A 23,537-nucleotide genomic window follows, 5' to 3' on the forward strand; every position below is an offset into this window, starting at 1 on the left:
TGCTTTTCATTTGTTTCATTTATGATATAACTCATTCAAAACAGTAAAATACAATTAAAATTACAAAAGTTCCAAAACTAGGTTATATTTGACTTTAAACTTGGCATTCCTATTCCCATATCACAATAAAAATCTACATCTATTATTGCCAAATTTGGTTTGCTCTATGCACATTACCAGACATACAAATATGGAACAAATGTGGGTTTTTTGTGTTTGTTTAAAATGTAAAGGGGGTGATACAGTAAAAAAGTAAAAGGCAGAGGGTATGTGTGGTAAATAAATGAAAAGGCTACATCATGTTACCCTTTTAGTTGAACATCTCAAAATAAACACCTAAAACCCAATCAACTGTCCAAGAGGCTTTGTGGCAGCCCTATAATTTTTTTTTTTTAAGTTTGCTACCAAAGAGTATAATAAAAATGGTGCATATATTTTAGCATGTTAGTGGGAGGGCATTTTAGTTGTCCATGTTCTCCAGCATTAGAAACTATTGGCCGTTTCAGAGTTGAGAAGTTATGTTGTGAAAGTTTGACAGTCACTGCAACAGAATGCTGATTGCAGGCATAAATACTCCTTGCTTAATTATAAATCTACTTAATTTGCATAGTGCTTCATAAAACATCATTATAAGGCAGAGGAACCCTAAATATGGACCCTAGAGATGACAGGTTGAATACACAAATAGAGCATAAGCCAGAAATTGTCAGGCATCACTGCAACATTACTAGACTCCAGGGGGAGCCCTTTCTCCTAAAAACCACAGACTTCATGAGTTAAGGCATCATATGCTCACTATTAAAGCACAAATCTAAGATCAGCGGTGCTATTCATAAAGCACCACTGAGCAACAGGCTTGATCTAAAGTGTTTTTATGAGGCCAGTCTAGTTGGTGCAGATCACTGCTCTCATTCCAACTTCTTGCATTCAGGTCATCGGATACCATCTTTATTACCCCGATGAACAGACTTAGAAGGCTTTGGTGGTGGCTGACAATAAATCGCTACTTGTGCCCAGTGTCATTTTACATAATTGGCTACACATTACCCAAATGCTGTGTGTCATACCAAAAGACAGTGCGAGTGCTAGAATTGTACTAGAAACTGGCCACCTCTGTGATCTGGTAAAGCAGACAACACTTATTACATTTTACAGTGACCTCAGCACACAAACAGCATCCTGTAGAAAGATGAGCGAAAAGCAAAGAGCAGGGTATTAAATGAAAGGGTGCGGGGTGCAAATGACTCCCAAAAAGAGAGCAACAAGACCACAGGAAGAAGGAAACTGACTGTTACTCAATATGTTCTGTTTCAGTTCAGATTAAAAACAGACTCACTTTTGGATTAATCTGTTAGAAAAGGTAAATGCATGATTAAATTATCTACGATTTCTAAGAACTGCAAAGAAATGACAAAAGCACAGAATTATTATTCAAAGTGAACATCACCATGACTGTGGTATAAGGTGAGCCAATTCTGCTCTAGGCTTACTGGTGGCACAAGAAGACCAGTAAGATATTTCTCAGATTGACGTGGTCTCAAATTATGTACTAAATCAGGCATAATTGTGTAACATTTCTAGCACTGAGGACTTCACATTCCCACAAACTACAGCTAAAACAGTAGTTTATGAAAACCTCCAAATTATCAAACTACTGCAACTGTAGTCAGAGGCACTGTCTGTACTGTTTACCTTTGTCTTTGCCTTCTATTAAAACTAGAATTTGTGTATTCCAATTAGTACCATTTTACATTTCCAAAGTAGTTTGATATATTAGAAATTTGAGTAATTTGAAAGGATCTCCAACAATTTCCAAAATAACTGAAATAATATGCATTACTGTACATTCAGTGCTATCACAATAACACAAGGAAATATATTGCCAGGTTCAAGTAAAAGATGAAAAGAGAAAACCAATTTTGCCTGTCAAAATGAAGTACTGCTCAAACCTTTAGGCCAATATTATGAATAACAAATCTCTCTCTCTCGGCACAGCATAATGTTCATTATTATAAGATGATTGGTTATACCACTATCATTCCTGTAAAAAAGAAATAGACAAATGTAGAAATAGACCAATGTTATAAAGAACTGAATCATCATCATCTCCTCTTTCCATCTTCACATCTCATCTGAGCAACAGAAATCACAGCAACACTGACACTTGCAAATGTGTCCATCTGATCGTGCTAAGAAACATTTGTAGGTCCACATTCATTGGCAAAGCTAAACACCTAACACCAAGGCACATTAATGGTTATCTATGGGAGTTCTTACTTCTGCTAAAATAACCCCAAAAATGGAGAAAACATAACTGAGCACATAGCTTCCACTGGTAACAAACAGAATTCCAGAATGCTCCTTTACTTATGTGAGCAATGTAAACTCACAAGTAACATACTGTTATTCATATAAACCTGCACAGTATAAGATGAGCACTTTTAATATTGTGTGACAAAAAAGGATTACTATAATTGGGCTCTTGCAATGGGAAAAAAAAAACAATATAGTCAGCCATTACCCCCTTTTCTGTAATCAGTTATTTTAGTCTTTGATTTTGTACCTTTCCATTAAAATGACATTAAAATGCTGAATATTATTCATTTAGACTTGTCTTACTTCATTCATTTGGGCATTTAAACATAAAACTTGCAATGTTTTATAATATTGTTTATATTTTGTAGAATGTGGAAAAACATTAAATGGACATGTATGCTTTTTCATTGCAAGGGCTCAATTATTCCTTGGTCTTTCAGAATACAATTAAAGCATGTGGTGTGTAATTTTTTAAAAGATACTTTAGCTTGGTTTTACCCAATAGCCTGAAAACAGCATCCTCAGTAGCTGAGGTGCCATGACACCTTCCCTTTCATACAGCCATAGCTCTGTGAAATACAAATATGATTGTGTAGCCGAAGACAAGAATTTTCCATTTAAAAATCTATAACAGGAAGAGGAAAAGGGGAGATCACTTTTATAAGTCCTGTTTAAATGTTGGCTACATTTTTAAAAAGCAGACAGCATAATATTTTATGTGATTGACATTCTTGGTTTTGTCCCTACCTGGGTGTATGAGGTAACCTCATTAAGGCAAATGAGGGTTTAATGATCATACGGACATATTGGCAAATCACCTCATGTTTCACGTGACTGTTGTGTAATACATGCATGCATACACCTTTGACACAATATGGAGTTTCCTATGAGGAATACACTAAAGTAGAACAGTAAAGTCAAACACTGACAACACATGCCTCTAGCAACACCACCACATTCCTTTGGAGTTTTTATACATGTCCATTACCTAATAATTTAGACTGAAAATCTATAAAATTCCCATTTGATCTTTGGCTCACTAGGCATAATTTGCTTTTCACACTTACAACCTCTTATTCCTAGCCAATCTTAACCAACTTAGGTAGTTGGCAGGGAGAAAAAATAAATTAATTAATAAATAAAAGCCATGCACCATCTTTCAATGAAACTTTAAATTACAATAAATATTTTTATATTGATAGCACTGCTTCTGCTATGCCATCTGTGGAACAGACATCTCTCTTGGCTCTCATTAAGGGCTGAGGAAAAATTCTGCTTCACTGACTTCCTCATAGAAAGACCCATTCACTCCAGAACAACTGACAGATTTAGATCATGCCAAGATAGTGAAACATGAGTGCATTTGTCAACATGTTAGAGCTGTTTTATAAATTTGACACAAAAATCTAATAAGATGAAATCTAGTCAGTCATTCATAAAAGTCCCAAATTCAGTGATAATGAACTGTTTTTTTACCATGGTCATTTCAACAGGGCTTTCTCTACCTTGCATTTAAAGTGAAAAAAAGAGTTACAAAAAGAGGAATAACACATATTCAAGTGTTAAAAAAAATCAATAAATTTCTTTTTGTAATGTGTGTGTGATAAAGCAGTCCTTCACAGTTCCAACATTCAGCCATACCAAGTTTCAATCAGCGCTTCCTTCTCCATCAAACTTCCTGCAAATGGAATTCTGGGTAGGTGATGAGGACCAAGCTGGCAGCTGATCCTGTTAGCGGGGAGGTGGTGCTCTGAAGCCGCCAGCCCCCCTGGCCCCATAGTGAAAGCTGCCCCATGGATCATGCTAGCTGCTAGTCCTCTGCTGTGTGAGCACAGCGTACACATCATCCACTTTACTGAGTCTCTCAAAGAATGGGATCAGATCCAGTAGCTCAGTGTCAGACATGTCATCAAACCAGGAGGCTACGGGTACCTACATATGATGAATCAACAGCACAGGGTTGTATTAGCAAAAGCTTGGTCATGTACCAGAAAAAAGCTACAACTGGTTAAGCACATAACTACATAGTGTGACAAGGAATATTACTGGGAATGGAAAATACATATACATGTATTTACATATATACATAAAAAACCTGGGCAAAGTGAGACATACAGCATTATCTGGATGGAAGATGTATGACGCTGGTGAGTTATCCACAATGATGACTTTATTGAGGTCCCTGCCCAGGCGACTTAGGTCCTTGACATAGTTCCCACGATGGAATACGCAGGATTCCCGAAAAAGTCGGCAGCGGAATGCACCCCATTTATCCAGCAGATCTGAGACGGGGTCCGCATACTGTAGATACAAGTGAAGTAAGAGGAGCCGGAGTCACAGGACTGGACACGGAAGGCACGGAAGTGCAAGGACCATATCTATTAACTTATTTCAGTATTGCTTTCAGTAGTAGCTTACAAGTTTTTCATCTCTAAATGTGTTTATGTTGTATGCTGTAAAAGGTTCAAATTTTAATAATGCCTACCTTAGCTAAACTTGCAGTGAACAACACGCACTCAAATAATTCACCCATCCTTTTCAGGAACTCATCCACATGAGGTCGTTTCAACACATAGACCTGGGATCACAGAGCAACAAGAACATATATTACTGCCTCACTGAAACTTCCAAGCCTGAATCTTACAGTTCAGACTCCTGAAAACACAAACAGACCGATACATAGATTGGCACTGAATAAGGTCACTTGAAAACAATCGTTTATCACAATTTCTGAAAAACAGATACAACAGTAAACAAGCTGAATGTTGCTCTCCTTTTTGATAAGGCTTTCCAGAGCATGAGACACTTTCTGGGGACATCAAAGAATACACACATTTAATGATGTCTGGTAAAATGTTTTGATTTATAGTTGGGCACTGGGTCAGCCACTTATTTATGAAGCTCATGGTCTCATTCCTGAACCAAGTTATCCCGAATAGGCTCTTCCCATCATCACAAGCCTATCCTGGATTACTTGAATCAGGCGGAAGCCGGAGTTGGCAGAAGTGTTCAGGGTGTGAGCTTGTAGGACTGGAGCCGGAGACATGTGTCAGAGTGCCACGAGATGGGCCCTGAGAGACACTGAAGGACAGCCAGTTCCGGGAAGCCAGTTGGGCTTGCCCTACTTTATCAGAGCACGGAAATAGCCCCCCTGCTGCCGAGAGTCATCAATCGCGAATGTCACGTTGCTGTCAGGTAGCACAGTGCTATGCGAGGCAGCACAAACAAAACTGAGGAGTTCAGGGTCACTTCATGGCATGTCAGGAATACAAATATGAATGGGTAAGCATGGGATGGAATGGTTAAGAGAGGCAGTGAGCTGCTCTTTGCATATGAATTATCCAAAGATAATTAAACAGGATGCTGTTTGTGAGGTCACTGTAAAATGTAATAAGTGTTGTTTGCTTTACCAGATCACAGAGGTGGTCAGTTTCTAGTAAGAAGACCTTTTAAGTGCTCACCTGGTGTACTGCCCCATCAATTTCCACTGGAATGATAAAATCTGCATTGTTCACTGGCTGTTCAGAACAAAAAATCCAAACAAATTAGTTTGAGGACTGAATTAAGATACTCAATGATTTTTTTTAAAACATCAAATAAAAATCTTTAATATCTCTTTAAATCAGAAGCCTGAGAGCAGACATGTTTTTGAGCAGTATTTGGTCAATGCATGATCTGTACATATTCTTATTTATTTATATTACATATAATATAACTTTATACAGTTGTGCAAGAGCATATTGGTAGGTCCAGTCAAGTCTTTAGTCAAGCTGACATTATTGTCTCTCACAGGCTCATAACCAGACAGACAAATTTAAAAACAAACATTCATATGTTCAGTTAATCATGAGTATGTCCTATTAAGAAGAAGTAAGATCCTGTGACCTACATTCTTAGACTATGAAATAACATTAATAAATACACATTCACAACCCAACCACAATTCTAGTGAGATATAAATTCTTAACAGAAATGTAAACAAAAAACACAGCCGACAGTTACCCTAAAAAGAAACGTGTTCAACAAACACTCTTCATGAGGTAAAGATGAGCTATTGTTAAAAGAAGTGTCACTGGCTACACTATCTTCACTGCCACTGGTAAAACACTACAGCATCATTTCTGTCATCATCCTACAAAGAGAAAAATTTAATTTACGTCTGTTTTTCATTACTCACATAACCACTGGCTGATGTAATGTGTTTCAACTTGGCAGAGAAAAAACATCTTCCATAAAGAGTCAAATCAGAGTGGCTGGATTTCTCCACAGCACAAACACAAACTTGAATAGCAAACATCACACTGGCAAGATTGTATTGTTCCAGACTAATGCTGACACAAAAGTGATAATCCAAATTATAAATGTTCTCTTTTACTGAGCACATTTTTAAACCTGTTTTGAGCTTTGCAACCAATCAAATATCACTTTAAACATCATTGACACACATATGGTTCTATCCTTGATAAGCATGGAACATGTAAACGATCAGGTGTCTGTCACTTGACCGGGAACAAATCCATACTGGGAACCTTAGTGACTTTTGAAATGTATCTCCCACTGCGCCCCTGGTCATCAAACATGAGGTATTGCTGTGGAGGAAGCAGTGCGTGTTCCTTGACAAAGCTGACTGTCTGATCCCTACATTACTAATATAATACACCTTGGCAAATGAGTAGACACCACGACTACATAATCCTGAGATGATGATCAACTCTCTGGTGTTTGAGCTATGCCTGGTAAACTTTGGTGTTGTATGTCTACACACATCAGTCAAGTCAAATGGATCCCGTAGTGCAAGCAAGCAATGATTTCATCTGTAGATAGATGAAGTAGTGCAAGAAAAACATACTTTTACATCCTTAGCTCACCTTAAATGAACTGTGTACTAGTGTTTCATCCAGATCAATTACTACACAGATCTTTCCTACATCTTTAGACTTTATCTGTGGAAGAAGTGGCTTGGCCGGCACCTGTGAACAGACATGTCAGGTAGCCTCATAAATGTACAATTTCATGGAACACATTATCCAACTTGAGCATGAAATGCAGATAAAGCTGTTGGACAAAAAAAAAAAACCTACTCGTACTCCAAGTTATCAAAGTGGGAAGCTAAAATTAGGTCATCAATATACAGTGTATGCAAAGAACAGCAGTCCTGCTTTGACAATATGTCTATGCATGTGTGTATACATACATATATATGCATGGCATGTCTGTGTGTGTGGTTTTATGGGTGAGAGAACAAGGTTATGGAAGTAACTGTCCATGAGAGGGCACAAGGAAGGCATAAGGAAGCTCTCTGACTGGTTGCATTCCAAAGTCAGATCATGTGACCATGTGCTGCTGGGTGGAATTACAAGGCTGTGGGCCAGTCAATTCTTGATCAAAAAGTACCACGTGCACACTAGGCCTATGACTGAAACTAATTCCCTTCCCAAAGGAGGATATATACTTGCAAACAGAAAGCACAGCTCTGACATATGTCTGTGATCATTAGCGTGTTGGGTAGGGATGCAGATCATATCTTCACAGTGCTTCTGACTTAAATAACAAGCCATATGGCCTGGAATAAGAGTCGCAGCATGGGTAGCAACTTTCCTTATTTAGGTTTTGCTGGTAGTTTCCATATTTAATTCTTGCTGTCATCAATTTAAAAAACTTAAACTGCTCTACATATTTGAAAAGATCTGATAAAACCAATAATGACACACACACACTTTTCTCATAGAACTGTGCCAGCCAAACACATGTGTTTAGAACATTAACACTTACATAACATGCTCTGTAATCCTAAACAGCATCAGATACAATCAGGTAGCATTTAGCACTCATTACATTGTTTACAGTGCGAAGTGAGACTTCTGAGAACTTTACCTGCTCTGCAGCTGGCACACAGAATTCACATTCGCAGTACTCTGGAGATTCCTCATCATCAGATGCTTCACTGTCCTCAGAAGCATCAATCTGTTCAGGGGATGTCGGTTCTTGATTGACTTGCTTAATCAATGTATCGTGTGTGTCATATTCTGTCGTTTCACTTCTCACAACCTGATGCATCAGTTCTTCCAATTTTTCACTGTGAGCTAAGAAATTATTCGCTGCTCTGTCTGTCTGACCTACTGATACATCACGAGGCTCTTTATCTGTGTATGACTGCAAGTCAAAGGTATTTTGCATGACCCGTACATCTTGGACACTGATCTTTTCATCTTTCTCCTCGTATAACATATTGTGCTCTTCAACATAAGCGACATCTTCTAAGGCAAATATAGAGGCTTCATCATCTTCAGATGTTTCTATCTCTCCGCAACAAGGTCCTTGACCTCCCTCTGCTTCATCTGTGCCTTCATAATCACCATTTTTTCCCACCAGGGTCTCATCTGTCAAATGAAGTCCTTTGTCATGAGTGAGGTCTTGTTTAACTTCGTCTGCTAGTTCAGAGACCTCTGTGTCAGAGACTTTGTGATTTGTTATAGTTTTCTTTTTGGTATATGTTTCAGTGGTATATGCAGTGATTTCTTGTTCATGACATGTTCCCTCAATAGAAGAGGCATCTGAGGCAGCTACTGAGAAAGCCTTGCAAGTGTTAAACTCTGTGATAAATTCATAAACTTCACCTGCTCTCTCACAGAGCTCCAGTACACTGATTTCCTCGTGGTGTTCAACGACGTCTTCTTCACAAAGATGTTCATTGGCTAGGCATTCTACAGCATGCAGAGTTTTGTCCTCACCATTAAAATTTAGTTCAGAACCTTCACCCTCTCTGACCTCCACATTTTCAGTGTAAGGACGGTGACCCTGATCTGTTTCTACAGAGATTCCAGAACACAGTGCTTCTGCATATGTTTTGTAGCTTTCTTTCTTTGTGTTTTGTTCAGAGCTTAATTCATGAGCTTCTTTGTGTGCATCTACGACATCACAGGTATCATAACCAACACTAAACTCATATGATTCTTTACTGTGAACATTATAAAGTTGATAGATGTCATCCTTCTCAGAGAGTTTCTGTAAAGGTTTACTCTCATCAGACCGATCATGAAAGATTTCCATGTCATGCTCATCAACAAAACTTTTAAATGATTCTTCTGTTTCAGTACTGCCTTGGCTCTTGCCATCAGTACAGTCAGCATATTCTTCTTCACTAGATTCATCCAGTGAACCTACATTAACCACCAACTCTCCAGGTCTGCTCTCATCAGAGTCAAGTTTAAATCTTCCAGTTACACCATCACAGAGCTCAAACATCTGAGAGGGTTCACAGCAATCCAACTCCTCCTTTTCTCTCTTCAAACATGCTTTACAGAGCATTTTCTGCTCACTGAAACCATCACAGTCTTTAGATGCAGGTACAGAATCAACATTATTGTCCCTGGTGTGAAAGTCATCACTTGGCCCAGTTATTACAACACTGTCTTCCTGGTTTACAAAGGTTCCGTTTTGTTGACTGTGATCGGCAAGGAACTGAGAGAGCCAACGGGCCTCAAAGGTTTCCATCGATCCAAAAAATATCATGTCACACGCTGTGCGCTTTCTAAGCGTGTCTGTGTCAGCTTCAATGGGAGGGCTTTCTTTAGGGAGCTCAGAGGTGTTGAACACAGAGCACAGTGTTCCAGAGGACTCACACAATTCCAGGCACTTTTCAACAGGTTTGCTTTGTAATTGGTTCTCATAACAGTCAGTAGGCTCTGAGGGATAGCATTGTTTAGGAATTTCACATTTCTCAAAGTACCTCCCACAAGTCAAGCATTGTTCCAGAGTCTTAACACACTCAATATCATTTTCAGACAGCTGGCTATAGTTAGATAGCTCCAGTTGTTCAGCACAACGTTCAGAGGGCTGTTCTGAAGCGTGTTCAACATCATCATCAGAAGGTTGGCTCTCAAATGAGTCAGTATAGAGTCCCAAAACAGTTTGTACACTTAACTTGTCATTTTCTCTAGCTTCTATTTGTCGGGCTGGTTGTTGCTCAATGGATTCAGACACCCCAGCTGGCTGGCTTTCTTTAGAGGCCTGGCACAATTTAGAGGATTCAAAATGTGTGGTATGGCATTCAGAGGGCTTGTTTTGATTGTTAAGCTCACATTGGTCAAAGTGTTGTGAATGCAGATCAAATGCTGTGTTTTGATCGAGTGTGCAGCATTGCTCAAACAGATCTGAAATACACATTTCTTCAGAGCTTTCAGAACTACTGCACTTTTCAAAATTTTCTGCCGATTCTGTTTCATGCACATAAAATTTATCAAAATCTGAGGAAGTCAGCTCTTCGATTTCAAAAGACTCGTAAAAATTGGGCATGACCTCCGGTAAGTCAAAGAGTTCAGTTTCATGTTCACCCATCTCAGATTGTTTACTGACTTCAGACTCAACACTATGTTGAGAACATAGGCTTTTTTCAAATGACTGGACTAAAGGTCTGCCAGTCATAAAAGACTCACTGTGCTCCGAGTCGCAGTCAGACAAACTACTAGTCTCCAAGGAATCAAATTTGTCGTGCTGCTCTGTTAATTCTTCATTGAACTGATCATTTTTAATATAATCTCCATCAAACTGCATTAGTCCAGAGACGTTCAAGTGCACTGTGAAATCACAAGATGTTTTCGGTTCTGATGAAATCATGGCAGATTCAGTGGCAATTTCTGAGGACTCACTCTTTTCCGCAGGACAGCCTTGCTGTGAGACTTTAGTGGGGTCAAAACAGAGTTCAGCAGGCATATTAGCTTGAATGCGCTTGCCTCTAAAAAAGGCAGATGTCTCCAAGTATTTACTGATATTGCTCTCCACAAAACACTTGCTTTCCCAAACCGACGGGTGCAGCTCAGGGGCCGTAAAACACTCCAGACATTCTCCAACAGGTTCGCTCTCCCTGCGATGTCTGCAGAGCCCAGAGAGCAGACAGGGGTCCACTAGATCTGTCTGTGCAGGGCACTCATGGGAGTGTGAGGATTTGCTGAGCCCACAGGCACCCTGAGACATCAGCAGCAGTGCACACGTTGACATGACAGAAGGATCAGAGCAACACTGAGTCGTGCAATCGGCCCGCCTTCAGGAGACCCACCAATTTATTTTGGGGGCTTTACAGACGTGACAAATAACTCCTGGAATATCGAATCACTATAAAAAGCTGAAGTAAGGCATAAATCTGAACCCGACACCCGAGAACGTCTTGAACATCTGATCTGCTAGTAGCTGCTAACTACCATGTTGTTTTCCAAGAATGGGGTTTAATTAAGTTGCAGGCAGCTTTGCATTATGCCAGACCAACCATAAACTCCAAATACCTTTTCAAAAAATACATTTAGAAGCTGGCGTATTATTGTTCTTATTGTTTCATGCTGTTTTAAATGGCATAAGAGTAGAGCAATGTTTGTGTGTCTTTATGCATTTCATAGGGTTTCCTCTGGGTAGGCATTTGAAGCAGCAGCCACACTGACTTAGCAACACAAATATGACTGATGACCAGCAGTGTGAGATTTTGCTATTGGCTATTGAAAATCATGGTTGTAAACAGGATAAGGCTTGCGCAAAGCTAACATGAGGCTTTGGTTTCCTCACTGACATCTCATCATGTGGCCCTCAAATATGTTAACAGTCTGCCTCCAGAGCACAGGGACAGGGGTAGAGCAGGGGAGGAGAGAGACTCCTGATCGAAACTGAGCGAAGGTCCTGGACTGGGCCTTACCTTCGAGATGGTTCCATTCTCTTCCACCAGAAGTGGTGCGTTGTTATTGACAGGCACCTGATCTGCTTCGTCATGACACAGGCAGCACAAGAGGCTGTTGAAAAAGCCACGTTTACGGGGCTTCTTGGAGGCAGATACAATGTGTGCAGGAGCACCTGTAAATGAAAAAAAAAAACAACAACTCCATGTCAGACCTCAGCAAGGGCACATGGGCACATCAGGACTCCGTCCCTTTACATCCATAGAACATGACACGTCACCAGGTTTCACCACATTTGTATTTTTACACGAGTTACCTAGCAGATACACCAAAGCACGTCAAATATGTACACAAACTACTTTCTGAGTAGAAAGTTATATTTCTTAAAACTCTGATAACTCTGATAATTCAATCACATGCTGAGTTATTATCTACATGCATCACTTTTGGTATTTGGCACTTTTGGCTTTTGAAATTAGTCACTAAGGAAAGAACAAATATGTGCACTACATATTGATCAAGCATCTCTTGTTATAAACAGCATTACATAAATTTGTTTAAACAAATTAGTTCCTGCTGGGTTTCCAAACCAACATTAAAAACTGAACCAACACAGCCTGACAAATTTTAGTTTTCACACTGAAATGCAAGTGTATTTTTTAATACATTTTAAAAAAGGTTTACATCAATTAGAGACAACCACCTAAACCATGCATTATATTTGCATTTCTTGCTGATACTCAGGATCTTTTGCAAAACAATATTCTGCGATTTTTTAAAAATACTTAATTCTGTGTGCTATGAACATGGTAAAAAGACAGCTGTTGAAAATGGTACAGCTGGTGATTTATTGTATATTTAAAGAAAACATTTCAGAAATTCTCAAAAGGGTGGAGCTCTGGATCATTAATTGAAAACACATGCCTACCACACCCACAAGCTCCCACACACAGGCAATATCTACTCACTGGGTTTCCATTAAGAACGCCAAATATCAGCTCATTTACACACTACTGGCCTGAATAATCTCATCTACTTCAGCACTCTTTGCTAATAAGCAGGATATTTGTCAACAAGTACAAGCAGATGAACACAGGAGTTCAATGAATAGTGTGACATTACGGGGAATCCATGCGATTAGCGACCTATGTTTGGCTCGGAAGGGACAGCAGTTTTCTGCACATTAGGAAGAAGAAGAACGGCGATGAGTGCTGGTCATTGGCGAGACAAAACCTTGTCAACTGCAACCAAGATGGACGAGGTCCTGTCAACGTGTAAGCTTAGAATGCCAGTCTAAATGAACCCTGAGGCTCTAGCAACAAGTAACAAGGTTAGTTCTGATGGCTAGTTTTTGCAAAATTTCTCCTCGACATGCCAGTATGGTGACATAATGATGGCAGTTTAATGTGCTAATATTTTTAATGTTATATATAGAACAGCGTACTTTAGAAGAGTATAGAATTTATCTCCCTTGAGACATTGCCAAGATAATAAAATTTGGCCTATTAAAATGACCTGACCTGAATCATATAGTCAACCCTTCCCACCCCTCATCTTAACAGAAAAGTTGCTAAAATCTTTTTTTTTTTTTAATTCTTAGTTTTTCCCCCATTTTCTCTAAATATGATAATGCAAACATTGAATAATGCAAATTCAAATGTCTTCTGCTAGGAACATGACAGAGGGGTGGCGATGGCCACAGTTATATTGGTGAGCACAATTACGGTGAGACGAGAGCAAAGGAGCGGACAGTAGAAAGAAACATTACACACTGCTTCAAACTGACTCTTCTGATGTTACACATCAAGGTGCTTTAAATAGCAACGTGCAGACTCCTGCCGACAGCAGTTAAAGATGGCCTTCTCCGTATATATAGCGCACTCCATACAGGCCATAAACGGAGACGCAAAACAAAACTTTGTTGTGCGTCTGACTGGGGAACAAGACAAATCGGCCTAGTCAAATGTTTGTGTTAAGGCAATGCAAGTAACAAACATGACTTTTCCGCAGCCTACAGGCTGGAAGCATTTGTTCTACATTTAACCTTCATAATATATGCAGGAAGTGAAGCTAACACAGACACACTGCACTTGACTATGGTCTGAGGATTCAGCATGGTGTGATGGACAGCAGGATGTGATTCCCAGTTCTGTGACTAGCACCACATTTCTGTGCCGCTCTGGATGGCGATAACGAGGTTACAGATTTTCCCCGCCTTTGCTGTCCCACCACCTCCGACACAGTTAAAGGTGGCTGGCTTGTGTAAGCCTGCTCCTGAACAGGTCTCTGCAGCTAGAGGCCACCGAATGCCAGTCTTAATGACAGGGACACACGACCCCCCCCCATAATCTGACAGCTTGTTTCACGCCATCCGCTGGGAGTGGGAGAGGTGGCAGGTTAGGTGGCACTGGCGCGGCTGCATTTTAAGCTGAATCTGCACAGATAAAACTTAATAATTTAAAAGAAATACCAATAAAGTATCAAAAAACATTATAAATGCATTTTTTACTGTTAATAACCTATATGGTAGAAATTCTACACCAAAACAACAAACCCTGTTAAATTAGATCAGGTCTATCGGTTCTATAATGGCAAGTGTTAGTGTAAGAAAAACACCAGACAGTCACAGCATGTCCTAAAAACAGTGTCCTGCACCTCTAATGGAACTCGTGTGCAAAAGAATCCCTCTTGGGGCCTCACTAAACCTACTCTCTCCTTCTCCCCCCTTTCGCCTACCCTCGCACTGGAATGCTGCCATATCGCTGGCCCATAACCCAGCACTGCATACGGCCCAGCCAAGCCAAAGTAGGAACAGGAAATGAAGTAAGAGCTGTAGCAAGGCGATTTGGCGCATGCCTGCTCTGTGTGTACTGCCACCCTCAGATCATGTTGCACACAGCACTGCAGGTAGAGAGCAGAGGAGCCTGGGAACGCTATGCCTCAATAACCCACAATGCCAGGGAGACACACAGAGGGAAACTGGCAAGCTCGCACTGGCAATGAGCATCTCTGCTTCATTTTCGTCAATGGCCATACAGAGAACACCAGTCGTCCCAGAAACTAAATGTTTGGTTCTTGCAATGGCTGGTCCAGTTAAAGCCAAACATGGAGATACAGTCATGTCTGAACTCAGTGGCTTGGCCTTTCTAAAAATAATGATACAATTAAGTTAAGAACAGGTGTTTGGACCCACTGCCTGGAGCATACAGCATGGTGCCAAACAATGCTTTGGCACATCTTTCCTTAAAGGCTTGGCCTCTGTAAACAACATTAGTCGATACCACATCCTCAGTGTTAAAACACAAGTACGTGCATGTGGCTAATCCAATTTCTTAAGTGTCATTCGACTCAGAGGGCAGGTCCTGTAAGTGGAGATTAGTGTTATGCAAGTCACCAAGAGTCCTGTATGACTTAGTGGTCAGATGCAGAGAGTAGTTGTAGAGATTAGCCTGAGCAGCTGTGGTAGCCAGGAGCAGAAACTCCATGAGCTAAGCGACTCTCATTCTTCAGTGTACGTCTCTTTCACCCCCAATCTTATGTAACATGGAATTGCACAGGTTTTCCTTCAACAACTTAGGCTGGGTCCAGCGTAAAAGCCAGAGCTGATGACGTGAGTTATCCGATACTGCTTTAGCTGAAAATGTTTTCTTTCTTGTGGGTGTGTGTAGATAGTTCCTATCAAAACATACAGCTTTAGGGAATGCTCAACACCCACACACCAGAAAAATAGCAGGAATGGCTTCCATTTTGACGCAGCTATTCATAACTACATTCCCAACAACTTTCTGCCATAACATTAGCAAATCATGCATTATGCTAGTTAAGTTAGATGAACCTGCCTCACAATGCATACAATCATCTTCTGCAATACCTTTGGACTGAATCTTTCTAATGTCTAAAATATTGAGTAGTTTGAAGTCCTGCAATGTTTTGAAGGAAACCAGGAATCCAGCCATTCCTTTTGAGCGTACAAGCAAGTACAGACAAGCAGTTTGGAGAATGATGCAACGGAGATAAACCAGGCTGGCGGACCGTGCAGCATTCTATCAGATATTCAGAACAAGAGAAGTACAAGGCTTTCAGCCATCAAACAAGCCACAAGAACTTGGGCTATATTTTGATGCAATTTTAATCCAAGTCAGCCTGTAATAGAAGATACCTTGATCAAAGTTTCAGTGAATCATCTGGTTTGCAGGCAGACATGGGCAGGTTAGTTTTCTAGGCATACAGATGAAGTGCTATGAAGAATCTCATGTCAAGTCCCCCCACACAGTGGAAACTAGTCCAACTCAAGGCTGGACACCTGCCTGGAAAACTGGTCCTTTCAAATAACAAATAAAAGGTCAGTGCAGTGCCCAGTGAAGCCATGCTCTATGTAATTCTGCAGACACAAGCTCCTACTCCATTACCAAGCCAGCCAGACGCCCATCTGACAAGTCTGCATGTAATACTCTGTACCAAATGTTTTGCTCCTACCACTTTGATACATAGTGGTACAATAAGCCAGTGTTTTCCTGTTTGCAGTCCTAAAGTACCCCCGCACTGCAACATTCAATGTTTACCCTGATCTGACACACCCACTTTAAACTCTTTATGGATTTGATAATTAGCTGACGAGTTGAGTCAGGTGTCTTAGGAGCAGGAAGAATGCTGAAACGTGTGGTTTAGGGCTACTCTAGGACTAAAATAGGAGTACACAAATCCCATGCTAAAATCTGTACATCTGAGACTTAAACAATATTCTTAAAGCACCAAAAAGCTTGTCAGTAGTCTGTTCTGATATTGACAAAATATAAAAAGGAAATTAATTCCCTATAAGACTGAATTCCCTGGATATCTTTCATTTCAGCTAATCAGAGCCCGCACTTACTGAAGTCTCTTCCAGTCACATTCTACTAGGCTCATCTAATTTGGCAGAATTTTCTGAATGAAGAAGAAGAATAATGGAACAGTTTGAACAGGTATGTAATCTCTCTTTAAAACATCCTGTTTCCCAATGAGCACTCAAATGTAGCCACAGGTTCACATGACTGTACTGTGATTTTCAAGTGAGCAATAAATAAATATATAATTTAAATTGCAAGATCTCATACCACTCTGTTTAAACAAATCATAACGTATATATAGAAATTAATAGTGAACTGTTGGTAACATGCAAAAAGAAGGTGGCATTTCAGTTCATGGAGAAAAATGAAGCCTTCATGCAAAAGCTTTGCCCTGCACTCATGTATACAGGTACAGAAAGCAGGGCCCATGCAGATCTCCTTTAGCCCTGATGTCAGGATTCTGTCAGGAACATAGGGGCCTTGCAGATCCCCCAAAGCATAATGTAGGTGCCAGCAGGGGAAACGAGTGCTAGTGCAGGCACAGCAGTCAGAGGAACAAGCAGAGCACTTCAACTCTGCCATCCCGTCCACACCACCCCCGAGCTGAACCTGGGCCACAGGTTGTCCCGTGCAGGACACAGGCACCATCGTTCAGAGAAACACACTCCCTCTAAAGCTGAGCAGCTTTAGAGCCCCGACTCATGTTTATTAAGTGGGCCACCAAGGCTTTTTGTGTCAGTGGCAAAACAAATGAAACAGGCAGAGAGAAGTTACTGCCAGCAAAATCAACACACTTAGCATACGACCATATATACAGTGGCTAATTAGCATGCGCAGCCACATTTACAGCAACACTTAGCATATGCAACCACATCTAGTCACACTTAGCATACGTGGCCCCATCTAGAACACTTATACAGAAACAGCTGAAATTTACATTCATTTCTTTTGCAGATAATCTTTTACAGACTAAAGTACAGATTCTGGAGTCAATAGATGACAAACAGAAAAAAGTACATGCATCTGCTGTCCAACATGGATCCATAATCTAAAATGTTTTATCAAACATGTGCAAAGTAGGCCTAACCCTATATGATCAAATCACAGAAACAATATAACTACAATTTTCAGTATTATCAATAAAAATCTTAAAGGCCCAGACTGTTAAAGAAATAGTTCTTCAAGAAAAAACAAAAATATACATGGCTTTACCTAGACCAGACATATTCCATCAACCAAGACAGAGTATGCACTGATATTTTCCCTTTTTTTAGAATAGCTATTAGGCTAACCCTGCTAAAAGTTAATATTAACAATTAAGTAATTATGCAATAATTAGTACATATCAAATGTTTAATATAGAAATGTAATCCACAGATAAACTTAAAAATAAAGCTGCAAAACCTGAATATATTACTGTTTCAACAGAAATGACTTAACCTTTATGATGGAATTCAATAAGTAAGAGCCATCTTTGAGAAAACATAATACCTTTCACAAAATGTGAAAACAACATTCATCAAAACTGAATGGAAAAGACAAATGGGAAGGAAACACATAACCATTTACTAGTATTTAACTTGGTGAAAAACATTCTAGCACACTGTTTACATCCCGAACAGTCTCCTTGAGTAGTGATAAGATACTGAGAAACTTTAAATTTAGGCTCTACTACATGACCACAGAGGAGGAGATCAGGAGTGCTCGAATATCTGCCAGGAGGGGAACTGCCGTCCAGATACAAAAAACAAAACATTAAACGGCACACAATAAAGAGCCTTTGACCTGCAGTAAACTATTAAACCTCATCAGACATGTACAGTGCTGACATAGCTCATGAGCCTTCCTCTGTATGCTACCACGCTGATGACCAGGTTATCTGATGACTACTGAAACGCAGTGTGGGGATACCGAGGCCTCCATTCAAACCCAACGAAGAACGTGGCAAGAAACAGTTCATTAGAGCACCTAGGCCACATAGTTTCATTTCATTTCATTTATACCTTGAATTCTCAGTGCATGGTCTATTAGCTTACTTTGAAAAATATATTTTCGTTAAAAAAGCTCAGACTATAAAAGATGAGGTTTACAATGTAATCCTGTAACGGTAAAACCAAATCCGGGCAGACACCGCAGCGTTTTTCGCTGGGCTGACTAATCATAATAACCCACAGTCACTACTACCCTACGCGATGGGAGTACAAACTAAGCAAGTATATTATTTACGGTATACTTCCGGATAAATCATATTTATATAAGATGCTTCAACGGTCTTACGCAGAACGTCAGCCATCTGGTTACGGATGCTCCGGACCCGCCCCCAGCTCTGGAACACAACTTCCCAAAGTCCACCAACAGAAAACTAACTTTAAAAACTACCTGGAAATTTTAAGGACAAGGGTGAATCTATTGTGTGCAGTAGAATATATCTGTAAAATAAGACATTTTCGATTAAATGTGCATCATTTAGTCCATTAATAACCCAATCAAACAACAGAAATGGTTTTACTATTATTTTACTAAATAAATGGAGTGGTTTCCTGTAACTATGAGTCCCCAAAAGGGTAGACGATGCACTCTGTTTTAATTTGGTTTAACTTAATGAGGTCGCCACCCCGAGTGTGTCTCAGTGGGTTTGACATGTGCGCCTGAAAACAATCCGATCTGAAGTTCTCAAACTTACCTTTTTCTCGCAAAAGAGCATTCGGCTCTTCGTCCTTAGTCACTTGCGTGATTATCGACGAGGACGGGAGGTCCATGAGATCCGTAAATCCAGTAAAACAGCACTTTACAAAGTATTTTTCTAATAATATGGATCGCTTGCTAAGTTTGAATTGATCAAATTCTACGCCAAGTGACAAATAACTTAACACTTCCAGCAGTTGAGTAAATGCATAATGCGCGTAGACACTGGAATTAATGTGATTTCTATACTTTCATTGCGATAATAAAACAAAGAAAATTAAATATAAATAAAAAGAAAAAGTTACGTTTCTTGATGATAACTTTGTTACAACATGGAGTTCGGCTCTGCTCTCAATTTCAAGATACAAACATGGAACTCATCGGTTTCAAGGCACCCCCAGTCTTAAAGGGGCAACTTCTGTCAAGGTCCGCTCTAACAAGTTCACAACAGTATGTTCTGTTCAGAAGTCATATTCATATCTAGATTGTACTCGTACTGGTAAATGCATTCAAATTTTAAGAATATATCCTAACACTGTAGTAGGTTAAAAAATTGTAATCAAATTTTACTACACATGCCTTTATATCATTTGTGGGATTAACACAAAAATATATATAGAAACTACCAAGACAAAGTAATTAGCCAAAATACGCATTGAACATAAAGCTTGTTAGCCTTGTAACAAAACCATAAGCTTACTTGCTTGTGCAATGATATTGTAATAAATTACTTACATAAAATAAAAGCTCACCAAAGGTCTTGGCACCAACTATATTTTAATTGATTTTAATATGTAGGCTAATTTTCATGAATAAAGATGTATAAGTAAAGATAAAACAAATGGATGAATAAATTGCCTAGTTGATGCTTACGCAAAGCAATCAAGTTAGCAAACTAATTTGTAGATTGTGTGGGATCCACACTAAACTGCATAAAAATGCACGGATTAAAACAATCCCAATAACCTGTATAGCAAATATTGTTTGGTTACATCGTTTAAAAACTTGGTCCATGCAAATCTACTTGGTGTGTTTCCCATTTAAGTTCTGTAAAATCCAACACGCAAAAAAGTTAAAAAGATCTTCGGCCTTGTCGTAGGTTGCGCTTTTCTGCTCAAAATGTGTTGTTTTTTAGGGACATCTGACGATAGTAAAGATTTATACCCGTACTGAACGTATTTTAAACTCGCATGATTATCGATTAGTCGTTATTAGGCCCTAAATCCCAAATTTAAAAACTTTCTTGCGAACTTTACACTGGAAAAACTCAGTGAGCGGGGGCCTTGAAACTGTCCATAGCAGAATGGAGAATAGGGAGAGTCTTAAAAGTTCGTGCACTCTGTCAAATTGAGACGCAAGTTTACTTCATTAGTATTCACGGCGCAATGCGTTCAAACCACTCTAAAGTAGGGCTGATTCAATAAAATACATCAAGCTATCAGTCCGTTTTAGAGGACCTCACTTAAATATGACGACATTGACTATTTTTTGTTATTTTAGAAGACAGCCAAAGGGGATAATGGAGTTTTCTTTCTGGGACGTTTTACCGCCCCCTTTCAACCTATTCAGAGTACAATTGGCAATGATCAGGTTCAAATACTACAATTTTCTGCAAACATATAATTTCTTGATCACAGCTTTAAGGCAGCATAACTGGAGTCATGGCGATATTTGTTGGTTATCTTATTTTTACATGTAGCCACCTTTTTTTCGCTGTCACTGTAGAGATGGAAGTTGTATAGTCGAAAAATACACAAAACAACTCCAGAGTTTGAACACTGAGTCAGGCAAGTGAGGATGGTCATATGCTGTCCTTCGAAAAAAAATAGAGAGCACGCAAAAATGAATAGGAAATTCCTGTTTTTTATTCACATGCACGTTGGTTTTGAAACATTTAACCGGAGATTGGAAAACCGGAAACATCTATACACGCGAAATCAAATTTTAGTTTAGCCTCTAGTGTAAAGCTAGTAACGAAAGAGAATGAAGCCTGTGTGGAAGACAAGATGAGGACGTAGAAAGACAGAAGAGCTGTACAGAAACCCTCAAAGGATGTCCACCCGAGCGAAGGACTGGTCTGTTCCCAGATTGTTTTCCAGGAACACTTCGTACTTTCCCGAATCCGATGGCTGTGCATTTTTGATGGTCAAGATGGTATTGGTGTCTCCTACATCAAAAAATACCCTGGGGTTGCAAGGGTATGGAAAAGTATGAAAAATAGTGGAAAACATTGCATCTAAAATATGCATCAACAATGAGTTTTAACAGTTGTTTTATCAATAGTGAGGTTCTTAGACGTGTGTGGGTGTATCATTTTTATCTGTGAATTTTTATCTGTAGAATTCTTTGTCCGTTTTCACAGATCTTTTTGTTTGTTTGTTTGTTTTTGTATTTTTAAGATATTCACATTTCCTGTTGATAATGAGCTAATGATTTGCAAAGGGTACACTCATATGAAAACCCTAATATAGCACTGTGTCACTTCCAAACTGAACCTAGTGAAGCCTGTTTTAAATCAGAATACCTGTCATCTTCCTCTATGTCATCTCCATCCTTGAGCCAGCCAACATCAGGGGGTGGTTCCCCACTGATATCTGCCTTCAACACCACTGTAGTCCCTCGCCTGGCCTTAACGCTGTCCGGCCCCTTGTTCACCTTAGCTGGAACTACATGCAGGAAAATGCCAAAAAATGCTTTTTCAATACAGTGAAGTCCTGAAACAACACATCTATATTATAACAAAAAACAGATATTTCACACACCCTCCACAATGATACAGGCAGAGCCCGAGGTCTGGCCAAAGGGGTTTTTGATGGTAACGGTATATCTTCCCAGATCCGCCAGTTCCCCATCACGTACAACTAGTGCTACAACATCAGGGTCTTCGAACACATAGCGGTATTTGGGTCCATCATTGAGCTCTTTTCTGTCCTTTGACCAGATGATGAATGGGTCAGGGAAAGCGCTGACTCGACACTCTAGCTTTGCAGCACTTCCTTCCACCAGAAGCACATCATTCAGTTCCTGTAGAAACTTTGGGGGGCCCTTTTCACGGAGCTCTTTTCTGGACCTGGATGCGCAAAAGGATGGAATCAACTTGTGACACATCCTTACCTGCATTTAGCTCCACTGGTGAATCAGGTTTCTGAATTTACTCAAATAGTTTATGGCAAGTGATTCCTTTCTTGCTTTTTTTTTTAATCTTAGACAAACTTTAAGTAAAATGGCAATTCAGTTGAGTGAAAGAAATTGATTATTATAACCCCTTTGAGAAGGCTCAGCATATCGAGTTTAACTGTGAGCAAGAGTCATATGTGAAATGAAGGCTGTTCAACATAAAAAGGGTATAATATACAAGTTATGAAATATAATCAGTCCCAACCCTATTTCCTAGTAATTTATACTAAAACATTGTAGTTTTGCATTACCGATGCCCCCGGTATGAAGCCTGGATACGGATAGCTGCCTCTTGTACATGAGGGTCAGTAATGTTGATTGTGCACCCTGGTGGGGGTGCAGCCTTGATTTTAGACATCTGTTAAGGACAGCATGCTGTGTAAAAATACCCTTTCATTTCTTTATTGGAATTTATCTTCTAAAAATGCCCTAAATATTATTTATTAGATATGAAGTATTTGAACATCATTGATTGGATTTTATAACAACTACACACTAATGCATAATCTGGATCAACAGTATTCTCAGAAATCTGCCAATTACTGCTAAAAAGATTATGAAATCTGAAAATCATAAATTTGGCTGCAGTTAGACTTTTGTATTCTTACCATCACCACACAAAATCAGGAAAGACTCACCACAGAGACGTTTCTGGATGGCTCCTCTCACTTAGGATCCACACACGGAGAGCTGCCTGTGCTCATACTTTTAAACAGCACTCCTCTGGGGCCAGTCTGGTATATTGGAGTCTAGGTGGAGAAGGCCCACAAATACCATGCCATTTGACCATCTTTGGATCTCTGCCTTGGAGTCTCTTAGCTTGTCGAGTTCGATAAAAAATAGACAACAAGTGTTTCACTGTAGCAAGCCAGGC

The 23,537-nt window shown here is 39.7% G+C and overlaps 2 protein-coding genes and 1 long non-coding RNA gene across 4 annotated transcripts in view; 1 reads left to right on the forward strand and 2 right to left on the reverse strand.

Annotated features, from left to right (window-relative positions):
- Nucleotides 1-19,877, reverse strand: ctdsp1 (CTD (carboxy-terminal domain, RNA polymerase II, polypeptide A) small phosphatase 1). 2 transcript variants are annotated; one of them, XM_027005683.3, is made up of 7 exons: nt 19,485-19,877; nt 11,996-12,150; nt 7,185-7,286; nt 5,778-5,834; nt 4,802-4,894; nt 4,432-4,617; nt 1-4,248 (listed from the first exon to the last, which is right to left on the reverse strand). In XM_027005683.3, the coding sequence occupies exons 1-7, from the start codon at nt 19,558-19,560 to the stop codon at nt 4,120-4,122; spliced, it is 798 nt and encodes a 265-aa protein (XP_026861484.1). In that variant the 5' UTR covers nt 19,561-19,877; the 3' UTR covers nt 1-4,119. The 2 variants fall into 2 exon arrangements, with proteins under 2 accessions (XP_026861484.1, XP_081569563.1); XM_081713437.1 differs by lacking the exons at nt 11,996-12,150; nt 19,485-19,877 and adding an exon at nt 8,191-11,982.
- The window catches only part of LOC145657570 (uncharacterized), a 21,112-nt gene continuing 10,535 nt past the window's right edge, over nt 12,961-23,537 (forward strand). The window contains exons 1-2 of the long non-coding RNA XR_014123385.1: nt 12,961-13,305; nt 16,825-16,936. This is a non-coding gene — a long non-coding RNA (uncharacterized LOC145657570). The remainder of the gene's footprint in view (nt 13,306-16,824; nt 16,937-23,537) is intronic.
- On the reverse strand, nt 21,336-23,367 carry LOC113574635 (SPEG neighbor protein). The gene is made up of 4 exons (XM_027005684.2): nt 22,915-23,367; nt 22,249-22,556; nt 22,011-22,152; nt 21,336-21,670 (listed from the first exon to the last, which is right to left on the reverse strand). The coding sequence occupies exons 1-4, from the start codon at nt 23,019-23,021 to the stop codon at nt 21,532-21,534; spliced, it is 696 nt and encodes a 231-aa protein (XP_026861485.1). The 5' UTR covers nt 23,022-23,367; the 3' UTR covers nt 21,336-21,531.

The sequence above is a fragment of the Electrophorus electricus genome, chromosome 4, assembly GCF_041902795.1.
Source record: "Electrophorus electricus isolate QZ-2024a chromosome 4, ASM4190279v1, whole genome shotgun sequence".
NCBI classification, from domain to species: Eukaryota; Metazoa; Chordata; class Actinopteri; order Gymnotiformes; family Gymnotidae; genus Electrophorus; species Electrophorus electricus.

Coding starts and splice junctions, on each gene's coding strand:
- LOC113574635 (XM_027005684.2), bottom strand. CDS start 23,021: ATGTCTAAAATCAAGGCTGCACCCCCACCAGGGTGCACAATCAACATT. Junction 22,557..22,914: donor GCTTCATACCGGGGGCATCG/GTAATGCAAAAC, acceptor TTGCGCATCCAG/GTCCAGAAAAGAGCTCCGTG. Junction 22,153..22,248: donor TGCCTGTATCATTGTGGAGG/GTGTGTGAAATA, acceptor TCCTGCATGTAG/TTCCAGCTAAGGTGAACAAG.
- ctdsp1 (XM_081713437.1), bottom strand. CDS start 11,313: ATGTCAACGTGTGCACTGCTGCTGATGTCTCAGGGTGCCTGTGGGCTC. Junction 4,618..4,801: donor TCACTGCAAGTTTAGCTAAG/GTAGGCATTATT, acceptor TTGTATCTACAG/TATGCGGACCCCGTCTCAGA. Junction 4,249..4,431: donor TCTTCCATCCAGATAATGCT/GTATGTCTCACT, acceptor CATCATATGTAG/GTACCCGTAGCCTCCTGGTT.